The 19,260-nt window shown below is 43.9% G+C and overlaps 1 protein-coding gene across 2 annotated transcripts in view; it reads right to left on the bottom strand.

Annotated features, from left to right (window-relative positions):
- The window catches only part of HMBS (hydroxymethylbilane synthase), a 378,523-nt gene that overhangs the window by 103,273 nt on the left and 255,990 nt on the right, over window positions 1–19,260 (bottom strand). For both annotated transcript variants that reach the window (XM_044080943.1, XM_044080944.1), the window contains exon 11: window positions 13,382–13,501. In XM_044080943.1, coding sequence (XP_043936878.1) covers window positions 13,382–13,501 — 120 coding nt within the window. The remainder of the gene's footprint in view (window positions 1–13,381; window positions 13,502–19,260) is intronic.

Below are 19,260 nucleotides of genomic sequence, written 5' to 3'. Positions count from 1 at the left end.
CGAATGGGGACGTGCAGGTATGCCTCCTTGAGATCTAGAGTTACCAGCCAACACTCCTTGCCCAGCATGGGAAGAAGTTGCTGTAGGGTCAGCATTTTGAATTTTGGGACAATGATGTATGTGTTTAAGACGGACAGGTTGAGAATAGGTCTCCAACTTTTCTCTTTTCTTGGTACTAGGAAGAGTCTGGAGTAGAATCCTTTGCCCTGTTCTGTTATTGGTACTCTTTCCACAGCTCTCATCTTTGTTAATTCCTCTATCTGCTGTAGAGCTTCTATTTTTTGATTTGGAGGTAGGTTTGGCATTCCTCTTTTTACTGGTAAGGTGTGGAAGTGGAACCGGTAGCCTTGGTCTATGGTTTGCAAAATCCACTTGTCTTTTGTGATATAGTGCCAATTTTTTCGAAAATAAGGCTAACTTTCCGCCTAATGGTGCTGCTATTTGCTCCCTGGTAGGCGGTGTCAGAGCCAAGTCACTGTGATTGTCCTGTTGCAGTGGCAGTGGTTGTGTCTGTGCCTCGGTTATTGCCTTGCCACTGTCGTCCTCTGTAGGCACCTCCTCTGGATTGATTTCTGCCTCTAGAGCGTCTATTCCTGCCCCTTTGGGATCTTGTGGAGTCAGGAAAGAACCAATTTTTGGCAGGCCAGTTCCTGCTAAACCTTGGGGGCTGAACCTGTAAGAAATCTTTAACTGTTTGTACAGATTTTGCCTTTTCTTCCATTTTCTTCATTACTTGCTGGGCAGGTGTACCAAATAGACTGGCCTTATCCATAGGAGCATCTAATAGCTTTGCTTTAACATGATCCGGTAAGACCTGTTCTTTCAACCATGCATGCCTTCTTATCACTGTGCCAGTCATGGCTGATCTAAATGAAGCCTCCAGTGCATCATAGCCACATTTTAAGGAATGGTTACTAACCTGTTGGATGTTATTCACCATTTCTAATACATATTTCTTATCTAAGGATTCATCAGAGGACAGTTTTTTAGTTAACTGATCAAGCATAAACTCTTGGTATTGGATCGTATGAAACTGACAGTTTAAAGCTCTAGCTGAGAGAGTAGCAGAAGTGTAAACTTTTTTCCCCCATCTCTCTAAGGACCTGGATTCCCTTTCAGAAGGAATAGGGTTTTTTGCTGTGGTCGAGGCTACTGCCTTAGGCCCCTGGGATATAGTTTCGGGGTCTGCAAGTGGGGCCTTGTATAGGTGGTGATGAGTGTCTGGCACCCTGTAAAATCTATCTGGTTTGGCAGGGGCTGGAGGTAAAGAATCAGGAGCAGTGCAAACATCATTAAATGCATCATCCACAACAGGCAGTACAGGAGGTATAGCTAAGGGCCTATGTTGTGGTAAGTGCAGAAAAGTCCTAAGCTTTTTCTTGAATCTGAGAAATCTTGTCCCTGCCATTGGAATTGTTCTCTCATGGCATGTAAGGTTTCCCCAAAGGAAAATTCCTCTGGTGGAGAGGCAGCTGGAATGGATTCTTCAGCATCGGAATCTTCATAAGTAGAAAAGGAGCCTCTGGCTGGTCTGTAATGTCTGAGTCATCCGCAGAATCATCAGAGGACACTGGCTCGGGGCTCTGCTCTAGGTCTCTTTTCTGGGGCTGAGAGGCCCTGTCTGGGTGAGATTGGGATCCCCTAATTAAGGATATTAAATCTTCTGCCAGAGTAAGCATTTGTGAACTTGAAGTGGGCCTGTGTGAGGGGGGCTTAACAGGCACTGATTTAGCAGATTTGGCTGCTTTAGCCCTGGCAAAGGCCTTAATAGACATGGCTGCAGGAGGCCTAGCAGCACCACGTGCTGGGGTAGAGACATCCAAAGGGATGGTGTCTGATAAATCACTAGGAACCACAGTAGTAGGCAAAATTTCTGAGGCCGATTCAACTAAGGTAGCAGGAGCCTCAGTAGTAGTCATGGATTTGGCTGAAGTTTGACCAATTTTCTCAGTTTCGGCCGAAACCGAGACACTCGCGGCTTGCTTAACCGTGGTTTTGGCCAAAACCGCGGACCGCGATTGTCGGTCTTTTTCTTTGCGTTTTTTAACAATTTGGGAAGTCGGAGGATCCGACGGCATAATGTATGCAAAATCTGAGCCGAAAAACTGTTCAGCAAACTCCGACCGACGCCTAAGCGTTCGTCGGTTGAAGGAAGCACAGGCCGAACAGGCTGCTACGTCATGGTCTGGGCCTAAGCAAGGCAGACAGTAAGAGTGGAAATCTTTATGAGGTATTTGTTTCCCACAAGTTAAACAGTTATTGACTTTTTCTGACATCGGCTGAGGCAAGAAAGAGTCCCCAACGGGGTACTTAGCTTTTAGAAGTCTTCGAAGTAGTATTCGGTAGTAGTAATCTCTGGATCTGACCGACCGGCACTTGCGAACAGCTTCTGCTTCGGGCACCACGCGGCAAGAAAGACTGAGGAAAATGGCGTCGGCTGATGCCTTTATACCCGAAGACCAGCAGAGATGACATCGGGTGAAGTGCGACATCAGCCGAAGCCGGACCCAGACTTTGGAATCCGGCCGACCGAAGGGCTGCCTGACGACAGGACAACCCATTTGTTATGACTGCAGATGCATCCATGAAGGACATCTGGTTTTCCATGATAGGTATAGCAAAAATGAATGCAATGTCCTATCCATTTGGAAATGGTTTGTTTTGATATAGCCTTCCCTTATGAAGCTGTAGCACAGGATACAAAGAGCTGGTCAGATTTTCTGAAAACCTTAGTCACGAAGTTGCCTGTGAATGTCCAAGGAATCCAGGAGTCCTTTCTCCTTTGTTCTGTGGATTTGGGAAGAAGGTGGGTAAGTGGATGGTTTGATTTAAAGCCACACTGGAAACCACCTTAGGCATGCATGAAGGAAGGATTAGTTCGTAGAGAAACTCTGTCTTGATGGAACATGAGGAAAGGTTCCACTGCCATTAGTGCTTGCAGCTCTGAGACTCTTCTAGCTGAAGTTATTGCTAGCAGTAGGGCAGTCTTCCATGATAGAAACTGTAGATCTGCAGAGAAAGCTGGTTCAAAGGGAGGTAGCGTAAGTTTTTCCAGAACAAAATTGAGGTCCCATGTTGGTGTAGGTGCTCTCCTGGGGGGTCTAATGTTTTTTGCCCCTCTGAGGAACTGCCTTAGAAGTGGATATGAAAATAAGACTGGATCCGTGTTGTAGTGGGCTGAAATAGCTGATGCATGGATTTTAATGGAAGAAAAAGAAAGTCCTTTGTGCAACATCTCAGTTAAATACTGTAGAATCTGAGGCATGTGAGGCTGAAGTGTGTTTTGGCCTTTAGCTTGGTTCCAGACGCAAAATCTTTTCCATTTGTCCGAGTAGGCCTTCCTGGTGCTGGGCCTCCTAGCTTCCAGAAGAACATCCATAACTGCTTGGGAAAGAGGAGCTGGCTGGATGCTTAGTTGATCTGCCATGCAGCCAGATTTAAGGTTTTGAGCTGGCTGTGCAGAATCTGATTGTTTTGCTGTGTGAGCAAATGAGCAATTTGTGGCAAAATCCAAGGTGGGCCCTGGGCCATATTCCTTAATAGTGGGTACCAGTGCTGGCGTGGCCAGTCTGGGGCTATGAGTAGCAGTCGTGGTCTCTCCTTTCTGATTTTCAGAAGCACCTTTGTGAGGACAGGCAATGGAGGGAAGGCATATACTGTCAGGTTTTTTCCAACTGAATGAGAGCTCGTCCACTTTCCAAGCTTGATGGTGAAGTGTCCTTGTACAAAATTTTGTTAGCTGATAGGTTTGAGGGCTGGCAAACAGGTCTATGTCTGGAAGGCCCCATTTTTGAGTTATCATTGCAAATACTTGTGGATCCAGTTTCCACTCGTGGGGATCCATGATGTTTCTGCTGAGGTCGTCTGCCAATGTGTTCTTTTTTCCTGGCAGGAATTGAGCTTGTAACTGAACTTGGTAAGCCAGTGCTGTGTTCCACAAGGTCATTGCTTGTCTGCATAGAGAGTAGGAGTGTGTACCCCCTTGTTTGTTTATGTACCACATTACTGTGGTGTTGTCTGTCCTTATTGTAAGTTTTCCTGGATGTAACAGGTTCTTGAAGGCTGTCAGAGCATTCTGTACAGCTAGCATCTCTTTTTGATTGATGTGCAGATTTCTTTGATCTGCAGTCCATACGCCTTGAATGCACTGTCCTGCCATGTGTGCCCCCCAGGCGTAGTCTGATGCATCTGTTGTCATAGTTTGCCTGGCTGGGCGCAAGGTGAAAGGCTGACCCTTGTTGAGGTGACATGCCTGTGACCACCATAGAAACTCCTGTTGTAGGCAAGGAATGAGAGAAATCATTGTGTCCAAGCTGTGGCTGTGTTGAGACCATACACTTTTTAGGTACCACTGTAATTTCCTCATATGCAGCTTTGCAAATGGTATTAGTAGTATGCAAGATGCCATGAAGCCCAAGGCCTGCAGAATTTTTCTTGCAGGGAGTAGGGTCTTTGTTGCCATTGTTTTGAAATATTGAGTTAGTTGCAATTGTTTGTCTGGCGTCAGATAAGCCTTCTGGGCCGTTGTATTCAAGCTGGCACCCAGGAATGTCATATTTTGTGAGGGTACTAGTTTTGATTTCTTTTCGTTTACTGTGTACCCCAGGCAACTTAGAAGATGTTTTACAAAAGCCAGATGTTGTAAGAGGATGTCCTTGCTTTCTGCTTGGATGAGGCAGTCGTCCAGGTATGGGTATATTTGAATTCCTCTTTGCCTGCAGTATGCAATTACTGGTGCCAGGCATTTTGTGAAGACCCTGGGCGCAGTAGACAAGCCAAAGGGCAGTGCAGAGAATTGGTAATGGGTTGAACCTGCAATGAAACGGAGGTATCTTCTGCAACTTTGTCTGATAGGGACATGCAGGTATGCCTCCTTGAGGTCCAACGTTACTAGCCATGCTTTCTTGCCCAACATGGGAAGAAGCTGCTGTAGTGTTAGCATCTTGAATCTGGGTACTTGTAAGAAGGTGTTTAGAATTGAAAGGTCCAGAATTGGTCTCCAGGCATTGTCCTTTCTGGGGACTAGAAATAGTCTTGAGTAAAATCCTTGGCCTTGCTCTCGTGTAGGTACCAGTTGAATGGCTCTCATATCGATGAGGGCTGTAATTTGTTTTTGTGCCTCTGCCCATTGATTTTGTGGCAGGTTTGGCATTCCTCTTTTCATTGGCAAGGTGTGAAAATGGAATCTGTATCCTCGTGAAATTATGTCTAGGATCCATTTGTCCTTTGTGACAATGTGCCAGTTGTCTGAAAAAAGTGCGAGTTTTCCTCCCAAGAGAGCTGCCAAGAGAGTGTTTCTTGGCCAGATGCGTTGCAAGTCATTAAGTTTGCCTTCTGGTAGATTGGGGCCTGTCTTCTCCTCCCTTCTGTGCTGCAGTGCCCCATTGTCGAGGTTTGTATTGGGCTTGGGATTGTCCTCTGCCTCTTGGACGTCTGTATTTACCCCTCTGTGGTATGTCAGTAGCTGGAAAGGACCAATTTTTAGTTGGCCAATTTCTGCTGAAGCGAGGGGGCTGTACCTGTAGAAAATCTTTGACTGTCTGCATAGATTTTGCCTTATCCTCCATTTTCTTTAAGACTTCTTCTGCCTTAACTCCAAATAGAACATCCTGCTGTAAGGGAGCATCTAGAAGCTTTGCTTTAACATGATCAGGCAGAGTTTGTTCCTTTAACCAAGCATGTCTACGTAATAACAGACCCAGTGACAGCTGCTCTGCAGGAAGCCTCCAAAGAATCAAAACCACATTGTAAAGTATGTTTGCCCACCTGTTCAGCTGCATGCAACAGATCCTGCATTTCTTTCAATTCAAACTGTTGAGGGAGTGTGCTCATTTTTTGTTTTAGCTGAGACATAAGAAATTGCTGATATTTTAGCATGTGAAATTGGCAATTTAGTGCTCTCATAGCTAGAGTGGCTGAGGTGTAAACCTTTTCCCCCCACCTGTCTAGTGCTCTGGAGTCCCTTTCAGAGGGTACAGGATTTAGCCCCTTTGGAACCCTGGGAGATGGTCTCTGGATCAGCAAAGTACAGTTTTGTACCTACCATAAATGTAGATGTCCGATAGGTATGCATCTGCAGTCCTAACATATGGGTTGTCCTGCCTCAGGCAGCCCTTCGGTCGGCCGGATTCCAAAGTCTGGGTCTGGCCTCGACTGATGTCGCACTTCACCCGACGTCATAGCTGCTAGGGTATAAAGGCATCAGCCGACACCATTTTCCTCAGTGTTTCTTGCCCCAGATGCCAGGTGCCCTCTAGGAAGGCTAAATTTGGATAAATGCAAATAATTCCAAACAGTAGAAATCAAACAATATATATATATATATATATATACATATATACATACAAACAAATACACCATAATAGATTCCCACAGCTAGCTAAAGAGGGGTAAATACCCTAGGAATACCACAGAGGGGAAGGAGGGTGGGTAATCCTGACTGCAGATGCATACCTATCGGACATCTACATTTATGGTAGGTACAAAACTGTACTATTTCCTTCAAGGATGCATCTGAAGTCCTAACATATGGGTAGAATACCATAGCCAAACTGGGGGAGGAGGCACTAAGATAAAGATGGTGTAGTTAAGATCCCTTGCAAAACAGCCGTTGCAAAACCTGCTCGGGATCTGGAGTATAAAGGAAGGCTGTAATGCTTGGCAAATGTATGCACGGTGCTCCAAGTAGCAGCTTCTAAAATGTCTTTGGTAGCCACTCCTCGTAGGAAAGCTGTAGTGGTGGCTGTAGCTCTTGTGGAGTGAGGCCTGATATTTTCAGGTGTTGTCTTTCCATGAAAAGAGTAGCAAAATCTAATGCAATTTCCTATCCATTTTGAGATTGTCTGTTTTGAAATTGCTTTTCCTTGCACTCCTGTTGCATATGCTACCAGAAGCTGGTCAGTTTTTCTGTTGGTCTTAGTTCTGTCCAGATAGTAGCGTAATTGTCTGTGCACATCCAAGGTATGTAGTAGTCTTTCCCCCCTGTTCTGTGGGTTGGGGAAGAATGTAGGTAAGTGAATTGCTTGGTTCAATGATACCCTGGAGACCACTTTTGGCATAAAAGTAGGATTAGTTCTCAGAGACACTCTATCCTGATGGAAGATAAGGAAAGGCTGTACTGCCATTAAGGCCTGTAACTCAGATACCCTTCTTGCTGAAGTGATTGCTAGCAGGAAAGCAGTTTTCCAAGATAAGAACTGTAAGTCTGCTGTTGCTGCTGGTTCAAAAGGGGGAAGTGTTAATTTTTCCAGCACAAAGTTGAGATCCCATGTAGGTAAAGGTGGTTTCCTTGGAGGCTTTACATTTTTGATTCCTCTCAAGAACTGCCTGAGTAGAGGATGAGAGAAGACAGGAGGATCCATGTTGTACTCTGCTGAAATTGCTGATGCATGAATCTTAATGGAGGAGTAGGACAGGCCATTGTGGAACAGTTCTGCTAAGTATTCCAGGATGTGTGCTATGTTTGCCAAAGAGGCATTTTGTCCCTTTGCTGCACTCCAAATGAGGTATCTTTTCCATTTGGCTGAATAAGTTTTCCTTGTGGAGGGTCTGCGTGCCTCCAGGATAATGTCCTTAACCCTCTGAGATAAATCTGGTTTATTTTGTTTTATGCAATATTCCAAGCAGTTAGCTGCAGTGTTTTCAAGTTTGGATGCAGGGTCTTGTAGTTGTTCTGTGTTAGAAGTAAGGGACGTAGAGGTAGAGGCCATGAGTGTGTCCGAGACAAGCTTCTCAGTAGCGGGTACCAATGTTGCCTTGGCCAGTCTGGAGCTATCAGGATTATCTTTGGCTGTTCCTCTCTGATCTTCAGAAGGACTTTGTACATCAAAGGAAGAGGTGGAAATGCATATGCTGTCAGGTTTTTCCAGCTGAAGGAAAGGGAGTCCACCCTCCAGGCAAGTGGGTGGTATGCTCTTGTGCAGAATTTCTTCAATTGTTGGTTGTGTGGAGAGGCGAACAGGTCGATCTCTGGCATTCCCCATTTCTTTGTTATGGTTTTGAAGATGTCTGGATGCAGCATTCATTCGTGAGCATCCGTGGTAGTTCTGCTTAAGGTGTCTGCTAGTGAATTTTCTTTTCCTGGTACAAATCTGGCCTGTAGTTGAATGTTGAGATTCAGGGCCAAATCCCACAGGTCCATTGCCATCCGGCATAGAGGATAGGAGTGTGTACCTCCCTGTTTGTTGATGTACCACATGACTGTGGTATTGTCCGTCCTTATCAGCAGGTGACCTTGTTGAAGGAAAGGTCTGAATGCCTGGATTGCATGTTTCACTGCCAGCATCTCCTTTAGATTTATGTGTAGATTCAACTGGTCTTGTGTCCATAGGCCTTGTATACACTTGTCCTCCATGTGTGCCCCTCAGCCTAGGTCTGAGGCGTCCGTGGTAATGGTCTGGCTTGGATGTGGTTTGTGGAAAGGCAATCCTTTGTTCATCTGACAGGCCTGAGCCCACCACAAGAATTCTTTTTTCAGGCATGGAATTATTGGAATCTGGGCTTCTAGACTGTGCTTGTGTTGAGACCATACATTCCTTAGATACCATTGCAACTTCCTCATATGCAGCCTGGCATGCGGGATCAATATTATACAGGATGCCATGTAACCCAGGGCTTGCAGGACTTTCCTTGCAGTAAGCGGAGTTTGTGTTGTTAATGTCATGAAATAGACTGGTAGTTGCTTTTGTTTTTCTTCTGTGAGAAAAGCCATCTGAGTTGTTGTGTCCAGTTCTGCACCCAAAAATGTTATCCTTTGGGATGGTACTAGTCTTGACTTTTGAATGTTGACTGTGTATCCCAAGGCTTGAAACAGTTGTATGACATTTTCCAAATCTTTTGTTAATTTTGTCTTGTTGTCTGCTTGTATTAGGCAGTCGTCCAGGTATGGGTAAATTTGAATTCCCTGAAGCCTGCAATGAGCAATCACTGATGCCAGGCATTTCGTAAATACTCTGGGCGCAGTGGATAAGCCAAAGGGCAATGCTGAGAACTGATAATGCTCTGATCCTGCAAGAAATCTGAGGTGTCTTCTGCAATCTGGTTGTATAGGGACGTGCAGGTATGCCTCCTTGAGATCTAGAGTCACCAGCCAAGACTCCTTGCCCAGCATGGGAAGAAGTTGCTGGAGGGTCAGCATTTTGAATTTTGGAACAATGAGGTATGTGTTCAGTGCGGACAAGTCGAGAATAGGTCTCCATTGATTTTCTTTAATTGGTACAAGGAAAAGCCTGGAGTAAAATCCTTGGCCTTGTTCCATAGGTGGTACCTTTTCTATAGCTCTCATGCTTAGTAAGCTGTTGATTTGCCTTTGAGCCTCTGTTTTTTGGTTTGGTGGAAGGTTTGGCATTCCTCTCTTTTTTGGTAGAGTGTGGAAGTGAAACCTGTATCCCTTGTCTATTGTTTGTAAAGTCCATTTGTCTCCTGTAATGCAATGCCAGTTGTCTGAAAATAAGGCTAGCTTTCCGCCCAAGGGTGCTTCCAGTTGTTCCCTGGTAGGCGGAATCAGAGCCAAGTCATTGTGTCTGTCCTGTGGAAGTGGTTGTAGTTGCAGCTGTGGCATCACTTCTCTGGTTGGCAGGTTGCCACTGACGTCCCCTGTAGGCACCCCTAGATTGACTTCTGCCTCTTGGACGTCTATTTCTGCCTTTCTGTGCTCTGGAGGTGTCTGGAAAGGACCAATTCTTCGAAGGCCAATTTCTGCTAAACCTCGGAGGTTGGACCTGTAAGAAATCCTTGACCTGTTTGCACAGATTTTGCTTTTTCTTCCACTTTCTTTAGAACCTCCTGTGCAGGGGAGCCAAACAAACTTTGTTTCTCCATAGGAGCATCTAGGAGTTTTGACTTAACATGGTCTGGTAAGGATTGTTCTTTTAACCAGGCATGCCTTCGAATCACTGCTCCAGTCATAGCTGATCTAAAGAAAACTTCCAGTGCATCATAGCCACATTTTAAGAAATGATTACTGACCTGCTGAGAGTTATGTACCAAATCCTGAAGGGACTTGCGGTCTATAGGTTCAGGAGAGGACAGTTTTTAATTTAACTGGTCTAACAAAAATTCCTGGTACTGAATCATGTGAAATTGACAGTTTAAGGCCCTGGCCGAAAGAGTAGCAGATGTATAAACTTTTTTACCCCATCTCTCTAATGCTCTAGATTCCCTTTCAGAGGGAAGAGGGTTTTTGGCAGAGGCAGCTGCCACACCCTTAGGGCCCTGTGAAATGGTTTCTGGGTCTGCAACATGAGCCTTATACAAGTGTTAGTGTGTGTCTGAGACCCTGTAATATCTATCAGGCTTGGCGGGGGCCGGAGGAAGAGAGTCAGGGGCAGTACTGGCATCATTATATGCATCATCAACAACTGATAGTACTGGAGGAATGGCTAAAGGCCTATGCTGTGGTAAGTGTAAAAAAGTCCTTAGCCTTTTCCTTGAATCTGAAAAATCCTGGCCCTGCCATTGGAAGTGTTCCCTCACAGAATGTAGGGTTTCCCCAAAAGAAAATTCTTCAGGAGGAGAAGCAGAAGGAATGGCGTCTTCTGCATCAGAATCCTCATAAGGAGAATATGGGCCTTCCTCATGGTCTGAAATATCTTGAGTCATCCGCGGAATAGTCTGTAGAGACAGGTTCAGGGGGTTCAGTCCTAGGCCTCTTAACTGGAGGAGATTGAGAGGCCCTGTCTGGGTGAGGTTGGGATCCCCTGATCAAAGAAATAAGATCCTCTGCCAGGCTGAGTATCTGGGAACTAGAGGTAGGCCAGTGTGAGGGAGCTTTTGTAGGTAAGGCCTTAGAAGATTTAGCTGCTTTAGCCCTGGAAAAAGCCTTGATAGACATAGAAGCATGGGGTCTAGCAGCCCCACGTGTAGGGGTAGAAATGTCTAAAGGAATAGTGTCTGACAAATCCTGGGTGCCTGCTTCTGTAGCAGTAATTTCAGTAGCAGATTCGGCCATGCTCTGAGAGGCCTCGGTTATCGGGTGCATGCTTTCGGCCGAAGGAAGAACCGAGGACTCGGTTTCAGCCGAAACAGAGACACTCGCGGTTGGCCTAACCGTGGTTTCAGCCAAAACCGCGGGCCGCAAGTGTCGGTCCTTTTCCTTGCGCTTTTTAGCTAAATGCGTAGTCGGAGTCTCCGATGGCATTTTGTATGCAAAAGCGGGACCAAAAAATTCCTCTGAAAACTCCGACCGACGTCTAAGCGTCCGTTGGTTGAAGGAAGCACAGGCTAGACAAGCTGATACGTTGTGGTCTGGGCCTAAGCAAGGAAGGCAGTAAGAGTGGAAATCCTTATGAGGTATTTGTTTGCCACAAGTTAAACAATTATTTACTTTGTCTGACATCGGCTGAGGCAAGAAAGAGTCCCCAACGGGGTACTTAGCTTTTTTAGAAATCTTCGGTAGTAGAAATCTCTGGATCTGACCGACCGGCACGTGCGAACAGCTTCTGCTTCGGGCACCGCGCGGCAAGAAAGACTGAGGAAAATGGCGTCGGCTGATGCCTTTATACCCTAGCAGCTATGACGTTGGGTGAAGTGCGACATCAGCCGAGGCCAGACCCAGACTTTGGAATCCGGCCGACCGAAGGGCTGCCTGAGGCAGGACAACCCATATGTTAGGACTGCAGATGCATCCTTGAAGGACATCAGGGCTTTTATAAAGGAATTTGTGGGAATCAGGCACTCTATAGTATGTGTCTGGTTTGGCTGGAGCAGGAGGCAGAGAATCTGGGTTCAAACTAGATTCTAAGTAAACATCATCCACCATGTCTAAAACTGGGGGGATGGCAAGTGGTCTGTGCTGGGGGAGTAAAAGAAATTCTCTGAGCCTTTTCTTTGAGTCAGAGTAATCCTGACCTTCCCAGTGAAAATGTTCCCTCTTAGTGTGTAAAGTTTCCCCAAAGGAGTAGTCTTCAGGAGGAGAAGCTGAGGGAATAGAATCCTCAGCATCAGAATCTTCATAAGGGGAGAAGGAGTAATCTTGGTCCTCAGAGGAGCCTGAGGTAATAGACACTTGATCAGAGGAATGATAATCTTCCTCTTGTCTAGGCCTTTTGTCGGGTGGGGGTTGGGAACCCCTGATTAAAGAGATCAAATCTTCAGCCATTTTAAGCATCTGTTTCTTAGGCATGGGGCCTTGAACTAGAGACTGAAGTGCAGTCTTTTTAGGTTTAATAGGAGTCTTAAGCCTAGGATACGTTTTTATGGTGAGCGTCGTTGGTCTGAAGACGCCTTCAGAAACCGAAGGTGTTTCTGCAGCACCAACATCTCTTTCTGCAGAATCGTCGGTAGGGGCTGAACAAAATGGCTGCATCGGCCTAGCGCTCTCCGCCGAAGGTTCCGAAGCGGTCTCGGGTTCCAAATCTGCGGTAGTCAGGGGCTGCGTCGGAGCCTCACTGAAGACCGGTGAACCGGAGAGTGGTCCAGCCGAGGCCTCGGAGTCTGGCTTGGGCCTAGGCTGTCTGTCCTTATCCTTGCGTTTTTTGTGCACGCCGGTAGTCGGTTGCTCTGACGACATTGTGTAGTTAAATTTTCTACCGAAGTAGTGTCGTGCGAAATCAAAGCGTCTTTTTTATAGTACGCTTATTAAACCTAGCACAAAAACGACAACCAGTGACGTCGTGGTCTGGGCCTAGGCAAGGAATGCAGTAAGAGTGAAAATCCTTATGAGGTACTTGCTTCCCACAAGAAATACAATTGTTAACTTTTTCTGACATCGGTCTGAGGCAAGAAAAGTTTCCCCAACGGGGTACTTAGCTGTATTGAAGACTTCGGATCTGAAATTCGACTTCGAAAATCTCAGGAGTTGGCTGACCGGCACTTGCAAACTGCTTCTGCTTCGGGCACCACGCTGCAAGAAAGACTGAAGAAAATGGCGTCGGATGCATTATATATACCCCTGACGCACTGACGGCAGGGAAGAAGCGACAGCAACTGACGCCGGACCAAGACTTTGGAATTCCAGCCGACTGCGGGACCGTCTGACGACAGGATAACCCAAGTGTGATGACTGCAGCAGGGTAACACAATGAACATCATGATTTCTGACATTACTGTCTCCTACTTTTTCCTATTTCCATGTGCTGCATCTCACCATTCAAAAGAAACCACAATTAAAATATTTACAGATGTCTTACATTTTTAGTTATGTATTTACTTTTGGTGGGTACAACACATATTGAATTTGAAAATGTATTTAAATATATATTATATTATATTATATATATATATATATATATATATATATATATATATATATATATATATATATAAAATTACTTGTGCATTTATTTTTGGTGAGTTTAACACATTTGATTCTGAAAATGTTGTTTACTAGTGTAATACAGAATGCTAAACATTAATATGAAAACTGTAGTTTCATAAACCTTACCAGATGCCTCATGAATGCTCTCTCTGCCACACAACGCAGTACAGTGTCAGGGTCATGTAGTGCAGATACCATGTCCATTATCACCTGATCCTTTGCCCTGACCTCAACTCCCAAGGCACCCTAAGGAAAGCAATCAGGAGTTCAGTATCTAATTTGTGACCCAAGATCAATAAATATTAACAAAAAGGACTATATGAGCACAGTAAGACAACCTTCTCAATGAGACAGTGCTTTACTTTGGTTAATTAAGAGCTGGCTGATGATGTCCAAGAGCATCTAACCCTCTTTGAGTCTTGATGTAGTTTTTTGCAGCATCACATGCAGTATCAGGTCCCAAAATGCCTACCAACTTTTATTTGTTGTAGCCAGTGCAGTGGCTCCCAAATACCTTCAAAATCAGGAGCATGCAAGTTAGCTATTCAGGAAAAGATTCCACTCAATTTTAACTACATTTCTCTCATCAATATCTTTTCTGCTAGAAGATGTTCTACCTTTCGTTGCTGTTGCATCCCAGCCCTTTGGATTCATGCTATGTTATGCATACATATGAGGTATGAAGATCACCCACATCACTACAATCCATGACTTGTTTTTGTAAAGCAAGCTGGCATACTTGGCAGCTTTAGTCAACTAAAACGTCTAAGTGCAATGAAAACAAATCAATCAAACAAAAAATGTTCTACAGCACATATTTCTACACGTATTTCATAAAACAAGTTAAGGACTGCATTAATCTAAGTTCAAGAATCACAATGCATAAGCAGCCCTGTGACACAGATGGATAAAGGCCTTATTGCAACCCAAGTGGATCAAGTTTGACTACTAGCACGGGTGTTTGGGGTGGGGGGGAAGGGGTGGGGTTGCATGGGGAAGGATGAAGTGACCGGCCAACATCAGCTCACCCATCCTTGGGGGAAGGAGGAAGTCTAGACTCGCTGCAACAGCAGAGTGAAGAGAATAGCATGCTCTGTACTGCAAAGTTTGTACACCACCTAGTTTTGAGAATGTGCATGTGCAGAAGCCCGCATGCACCTTCAGAAGGCAACAATTGTGGAGCACACACATCTACTACCCATTGCCCTGTAGTAGATGTGTGTGCTCCACAATTGTTGCCCCCCTCTCACCCCCATCTCAATACCAAAAGATTGCCAAATTCCGGTAATCATGGCTACACAGGTAGAAACCGCACTCTCCAAAGCTAAGAATACAGCATCCATGGGACCAGATGACATCTCGGGCTGTGTACTACATGAACTACAAAATTAACTGGCACCTCACCTAAGTGTCATGTTTAATCATAGCCTCACCTCAGGCTTTGTGCCCACCGAGTGGCGCACAGCTACAGTTATCCCACTCCACAAAGGGGGATCCACCTTAGATCCCGGGAACTACCGTCCCATCAGTCTGACGAGCCTGATCTGCAAGGGCATGGAACACATTATCATGGAACTTATAAACAAAGACGTTGGCAACCTTCAAACACTGGACCCCACCCAGTTTGGGTTCGTGAAGGGCCGATCTTGTCTCCTGAACCTGAATGATTTCTTCGAATCAGTCTCCAGAGCTGTGGACGAGGATAAGGCGGTCCACACAGCCTATCTGGACCTCGCCAAGGCCTTCGACACCATCCCCCACTCTGGAATCCTACATGAACTTACTAAGCTGGGAATAAATCCCTACATCACTCGATGGGTTGCCAACTGGCTTACTGACAAAACCCAGACTGTAAAAGTAGCAGACTCCAAATCCAGCTCCAGACAAGTGGAGTACCTCAGGGTTCAGTCCTGGGATCACTCTTGTTTGGCATCTACTTCTCTGAAGTACAGGCCAACACTAAGGGACTCTGGCTAACAAAGTTCCCATATGACTGCAAACTGGGAGCCATTATTGAATCCCCAAATGATGTGGATATTCTACAAAAGGGCCTTACAGAAACAGATACTTGGTGCCAGAGCCATGGGCTCAAGCTTAATGCCAAGAAATGTATTGTTACCCCTTTGGGAAAAAACATGTACCCATTTATTACCACATAGGTGGCAGTACACTAAACACCGAACGTATGATGAGAGACTAAGGGACACAGGTGGACGGTGGTCTCACCTTCGATAACCACATCGCCCACAACAGTCAGGAAATCCTTCTATGTGGCACACCTCATCACTAAGGGCTTTTCATCCAGAAAAAAGAAGGTCATTGTCCCACTGTACTCATCCCTCATTAGACCCATTATAGAGTACAACCCCCCATTTAATATGCATTTCACAAGACACCTACAACAGCTGGAAAGGCCACAGAAATATCTCACTAAAAGAATAACAGGCCTAAAGCACATGCCCTATGCTGACCGTCTAAAAAAAACTCCAGCTATACTCTGTGGCATATCATCTAATCAGAGGCGATCTCTGCTTAACATACAAGGCCATGTCAAACCCTGAGCTGTTGGACATGCTCCACTTGACGAAATCCCAATCCCTCAGAGCCACACACTCCAGGGATCTAAACCTTGCCATCACAATGAACAAAACATACTGGTGGGATAGGTTCCTGATGCAGACACTCCCCATACTCTGGAATAGACTACCCACACATGTCAAGCAGAGCATCTCCTTGGCGCTCTTCAAAAGAAACCTTGAAGATTGGATGGGAGATAGGAAATTCACACCTGGGATCATGTCAGTCACCCTGCTAGACGGGGATCCAGGGAAGTAAATATTGTGGGAAGAAATATCCGGGGAATTGTTTGACTAGGCTTGTATAGGCCCTAGGGCCGATAGCCTAGTACCAGCCTATGAACCTATGATTATGGCACACTCCATGGGAGCAATAGAATAACACTGCACCATTATCCTCCATCTCCTCGCGGCCTTGGACATATGTCAGGTTGAGCCCAGGAAAGGCTAAAGCAGGGACTGGTAGACTTTGTGAACAAACAAAGGAGTTGGCGGCAGCTGATGAAGGTCAAGTCAGCTGCAGTGCTACTCACTGTATCAGGAGTGAGGGAAAATATGAAGAGTTACCCTGATCTTTTAACTTAAAAATCCAAATGTTTGTTAGAACCTGAAATTCTTTCTTCAGACTATGTACAGTTTATCAGAGTCGAGTGCATACTTTCTACTTTACAGTGCAAGTGGGGGTTGGGCTATACAAGCTGATGCAGTCCATGCTGTCATCTGAAAGTTGACTTTGTGGGCATCAAACTACTAAAGACTGGAAATACTAAGTGTCACCTAACAAAGACAGTCTATTTTACTACTCAAAGGTTCCACAAACAATATCCATTTCCACTGCTTCTTTGCCATTATTCCATCCTGCAAATTGTCTCAAGTGAAGTTCACCTGGACAACCGCCAGTGTACTGCTTCTGGAAAAGTATATAACAATCTCAGACCTTATCTGCTACAGCTGCGACTGACTCACTACTGCCAACAGGTACGTAAACAGCCAATTCATCTAAAAGTTAGCGGGGAATTTCGACTTCTTATTCCAAGGGTGCAAAAGTCTGACAGCTGATTATGGGTGCAGCTCTGGCCCCATTGAAAACAGTTCTTTAAAAAATGACTGGATAATTTACAAAAACCACCAATCCATGAACAAAAACACTTAGAAACTAGAAAACGTGAATCAGGACACACAAACTCCAAACACTGTAGTATGGGTTAAGCGCTTTCTTTCGTTTAATGTTAACGAACGTCTTCAGAACAAACGGACATTCCTACTGAGACTATTTAAATACAAATAAATTAATTATTTAAATTAATTGTTAAACCAATCACAGTTATTCCATTCAGTGAAAAAACATTATTCAATTATAAAAATATACATGTCTTAAAGGAAAACCATGAATACATAAGCATTTTTCTGTATTAAAAAACATAGAAATAAACACTTTCTAATATGAAATGAAAATGTTTTGTATATATGTATATAAAAACTGATCAGTTTTCTTATAAAAACTGATAAACTGACATTAATAATACAATCTGTCATTTAAAAGACATTTTACATTTAATGTGCCATTAAGCCCAGGAGCTTGGTCAGCTTTTAAAAAAAAAACTGCCATTTTAGGTCTTTAACTTCAAGGGCATTATTATAGTTAGTAACATAAGGTGACACATCAATGAAATCTAAAACAAAAAATGTGAATTTCTTAAAATCCAAACACTCTACTGCATGCTTGGACAAAGCGTTATTAACATCCTTATTTTTAATGGCCAAGCGATGTTCATAAATTCTTTTGCACATTGTTCTAATGGTCTTCCCTACATAGAAATTATGGTAGGTGGAACAAGTAGCAAGATAAACTATTCCACAGCTCTTACAATTGAATCTAGATTTACTAGTAACCATTTTTTGAATGTGAGGAAAAAACACATTTTTAGAAGAATCTATGAACCTGCACGGTTTGCAATCGTGGCAAGGGTAGGTGCCCACAAGTCCCTTAACCCTTTTCTATTCACCTATTTCCAAAATAGACTCAACACTAACTACTTTTTTGTAGATAAAATTAGGATGGTCACGAATGTGTGCTTCCTGGATTTGGACATCACAATGAACATCAATGAAAAAATTCACTAGTATGGTGTATAGGAAAAAGGCTTACACTAACAATTTTCTCCACTTTGAAAGTGGACATCCAAGGTTCATGAAGTTGAACTTGGTCTGGGGGCAAATAATACAACTCAGCAGGATCATTTCTGAAGAAGAGAAATTTATAAGTGAAGCAAACAAACTGATCTGTATGTTTGTACAGAGGGGGCACCCACATGACAAATTAAAGAACATTTTTGAAGAAATAAAGTAATTTACACGAACAAGCAAACAGTCCTGGAAAAGGAGCCTCTTCAGAACAAAGCCAAATGTACCAAAAAACAGATGAGGCTTGCCACAGCAGAAATGTAGAACGAGCACCTTTAATAACTGCAGTATAGAGTAAGCGCTTTCACGTCCATATAACGCTTCTTCAGACTTTAAACAACTGCACTGAACCACAATTCATTTAAATAGTACTACATACAAATTTAGACCAATCATGACCAACTTAATTACATCACCATGAATATCTCATTAGAACATGTTAAAATCACAGAGTAAAAATGTATATCTGTGGAAATATATATACACCTAAGACACTATAAACTAAAGCATATTAGAAACTAAAACATATACACACATAAATTTACACACACATAAATTTATAAATTTAGTGTGAATAGGGACGTGCTGCTAGAAAAGGTTTTAAAGTCACCTTCTCATTGAGTCCATGACCCTTGTGACCCTGGAGTTTGAATACCCACCTATTCTCACACTCCTCAGTGTGATTCCTAATGTCACCTAATCTCTCAGACTTTTTAATCAGTTCTAAGACACTAAATTTAATCTTGTGTAACACCCCTACATCTGAACCTGCTTCTATTTTCATTGAGAAACAGTTCAGACCAGTGGTAGAAAGGACTATGTCTATATTGAAAGACAGTCAAGAATTTTTGGAAGGTTATGGTGACTATGTATTTTTAACTAATAATGTGAGTAATGATTTATTCGTTACTTTAGATGTCGTCTCCTTATTTACATCGATTCCAAATGATACAGGGATGGAGTTTGTGAGACTTTTTTTAATTGAACAAGGAGTTCCTAGGGACTCAGTTATTAGAACTTTAGCGTTACTTGATTTTGGTGCTAAATAACAATGTTTTTCTATATAATGGCACATATTATTTACAGAAAAAAGGGGTTGCCATGGGCACCCCCCTGTGCCAACTCATATGCTAACCTTGTGTTAGCATATTGGGAGAGTACTTATATTATGGCAAACACTTTTTATAGTGACCATATTAAGTTCTACAAACGCTTTGTAGACCATGCCTTTTTTACATGGGCTGG

The sequence above is a fragment of the Protopterus annectens genome, chromosome 8.part0, assembly GCF_019279795.1.
Source record: "Protopterus annectens isolate FY-2018-M chromosome 8.part0, PAN1.0, whole genome shotgun sequence".
In the NCBI taxonomy this organism is placed as follows: Eukaryota; Metazoa; Chordata; order Ceratodontiformes; family Protopteridae; genus Protopterus; species Protopterus annectens.
The sequence above is the reverse complement of the archived record's forward strand: the minus strand, read 5'-3'. Positions and strand labels throughout refer to the sequence as shown.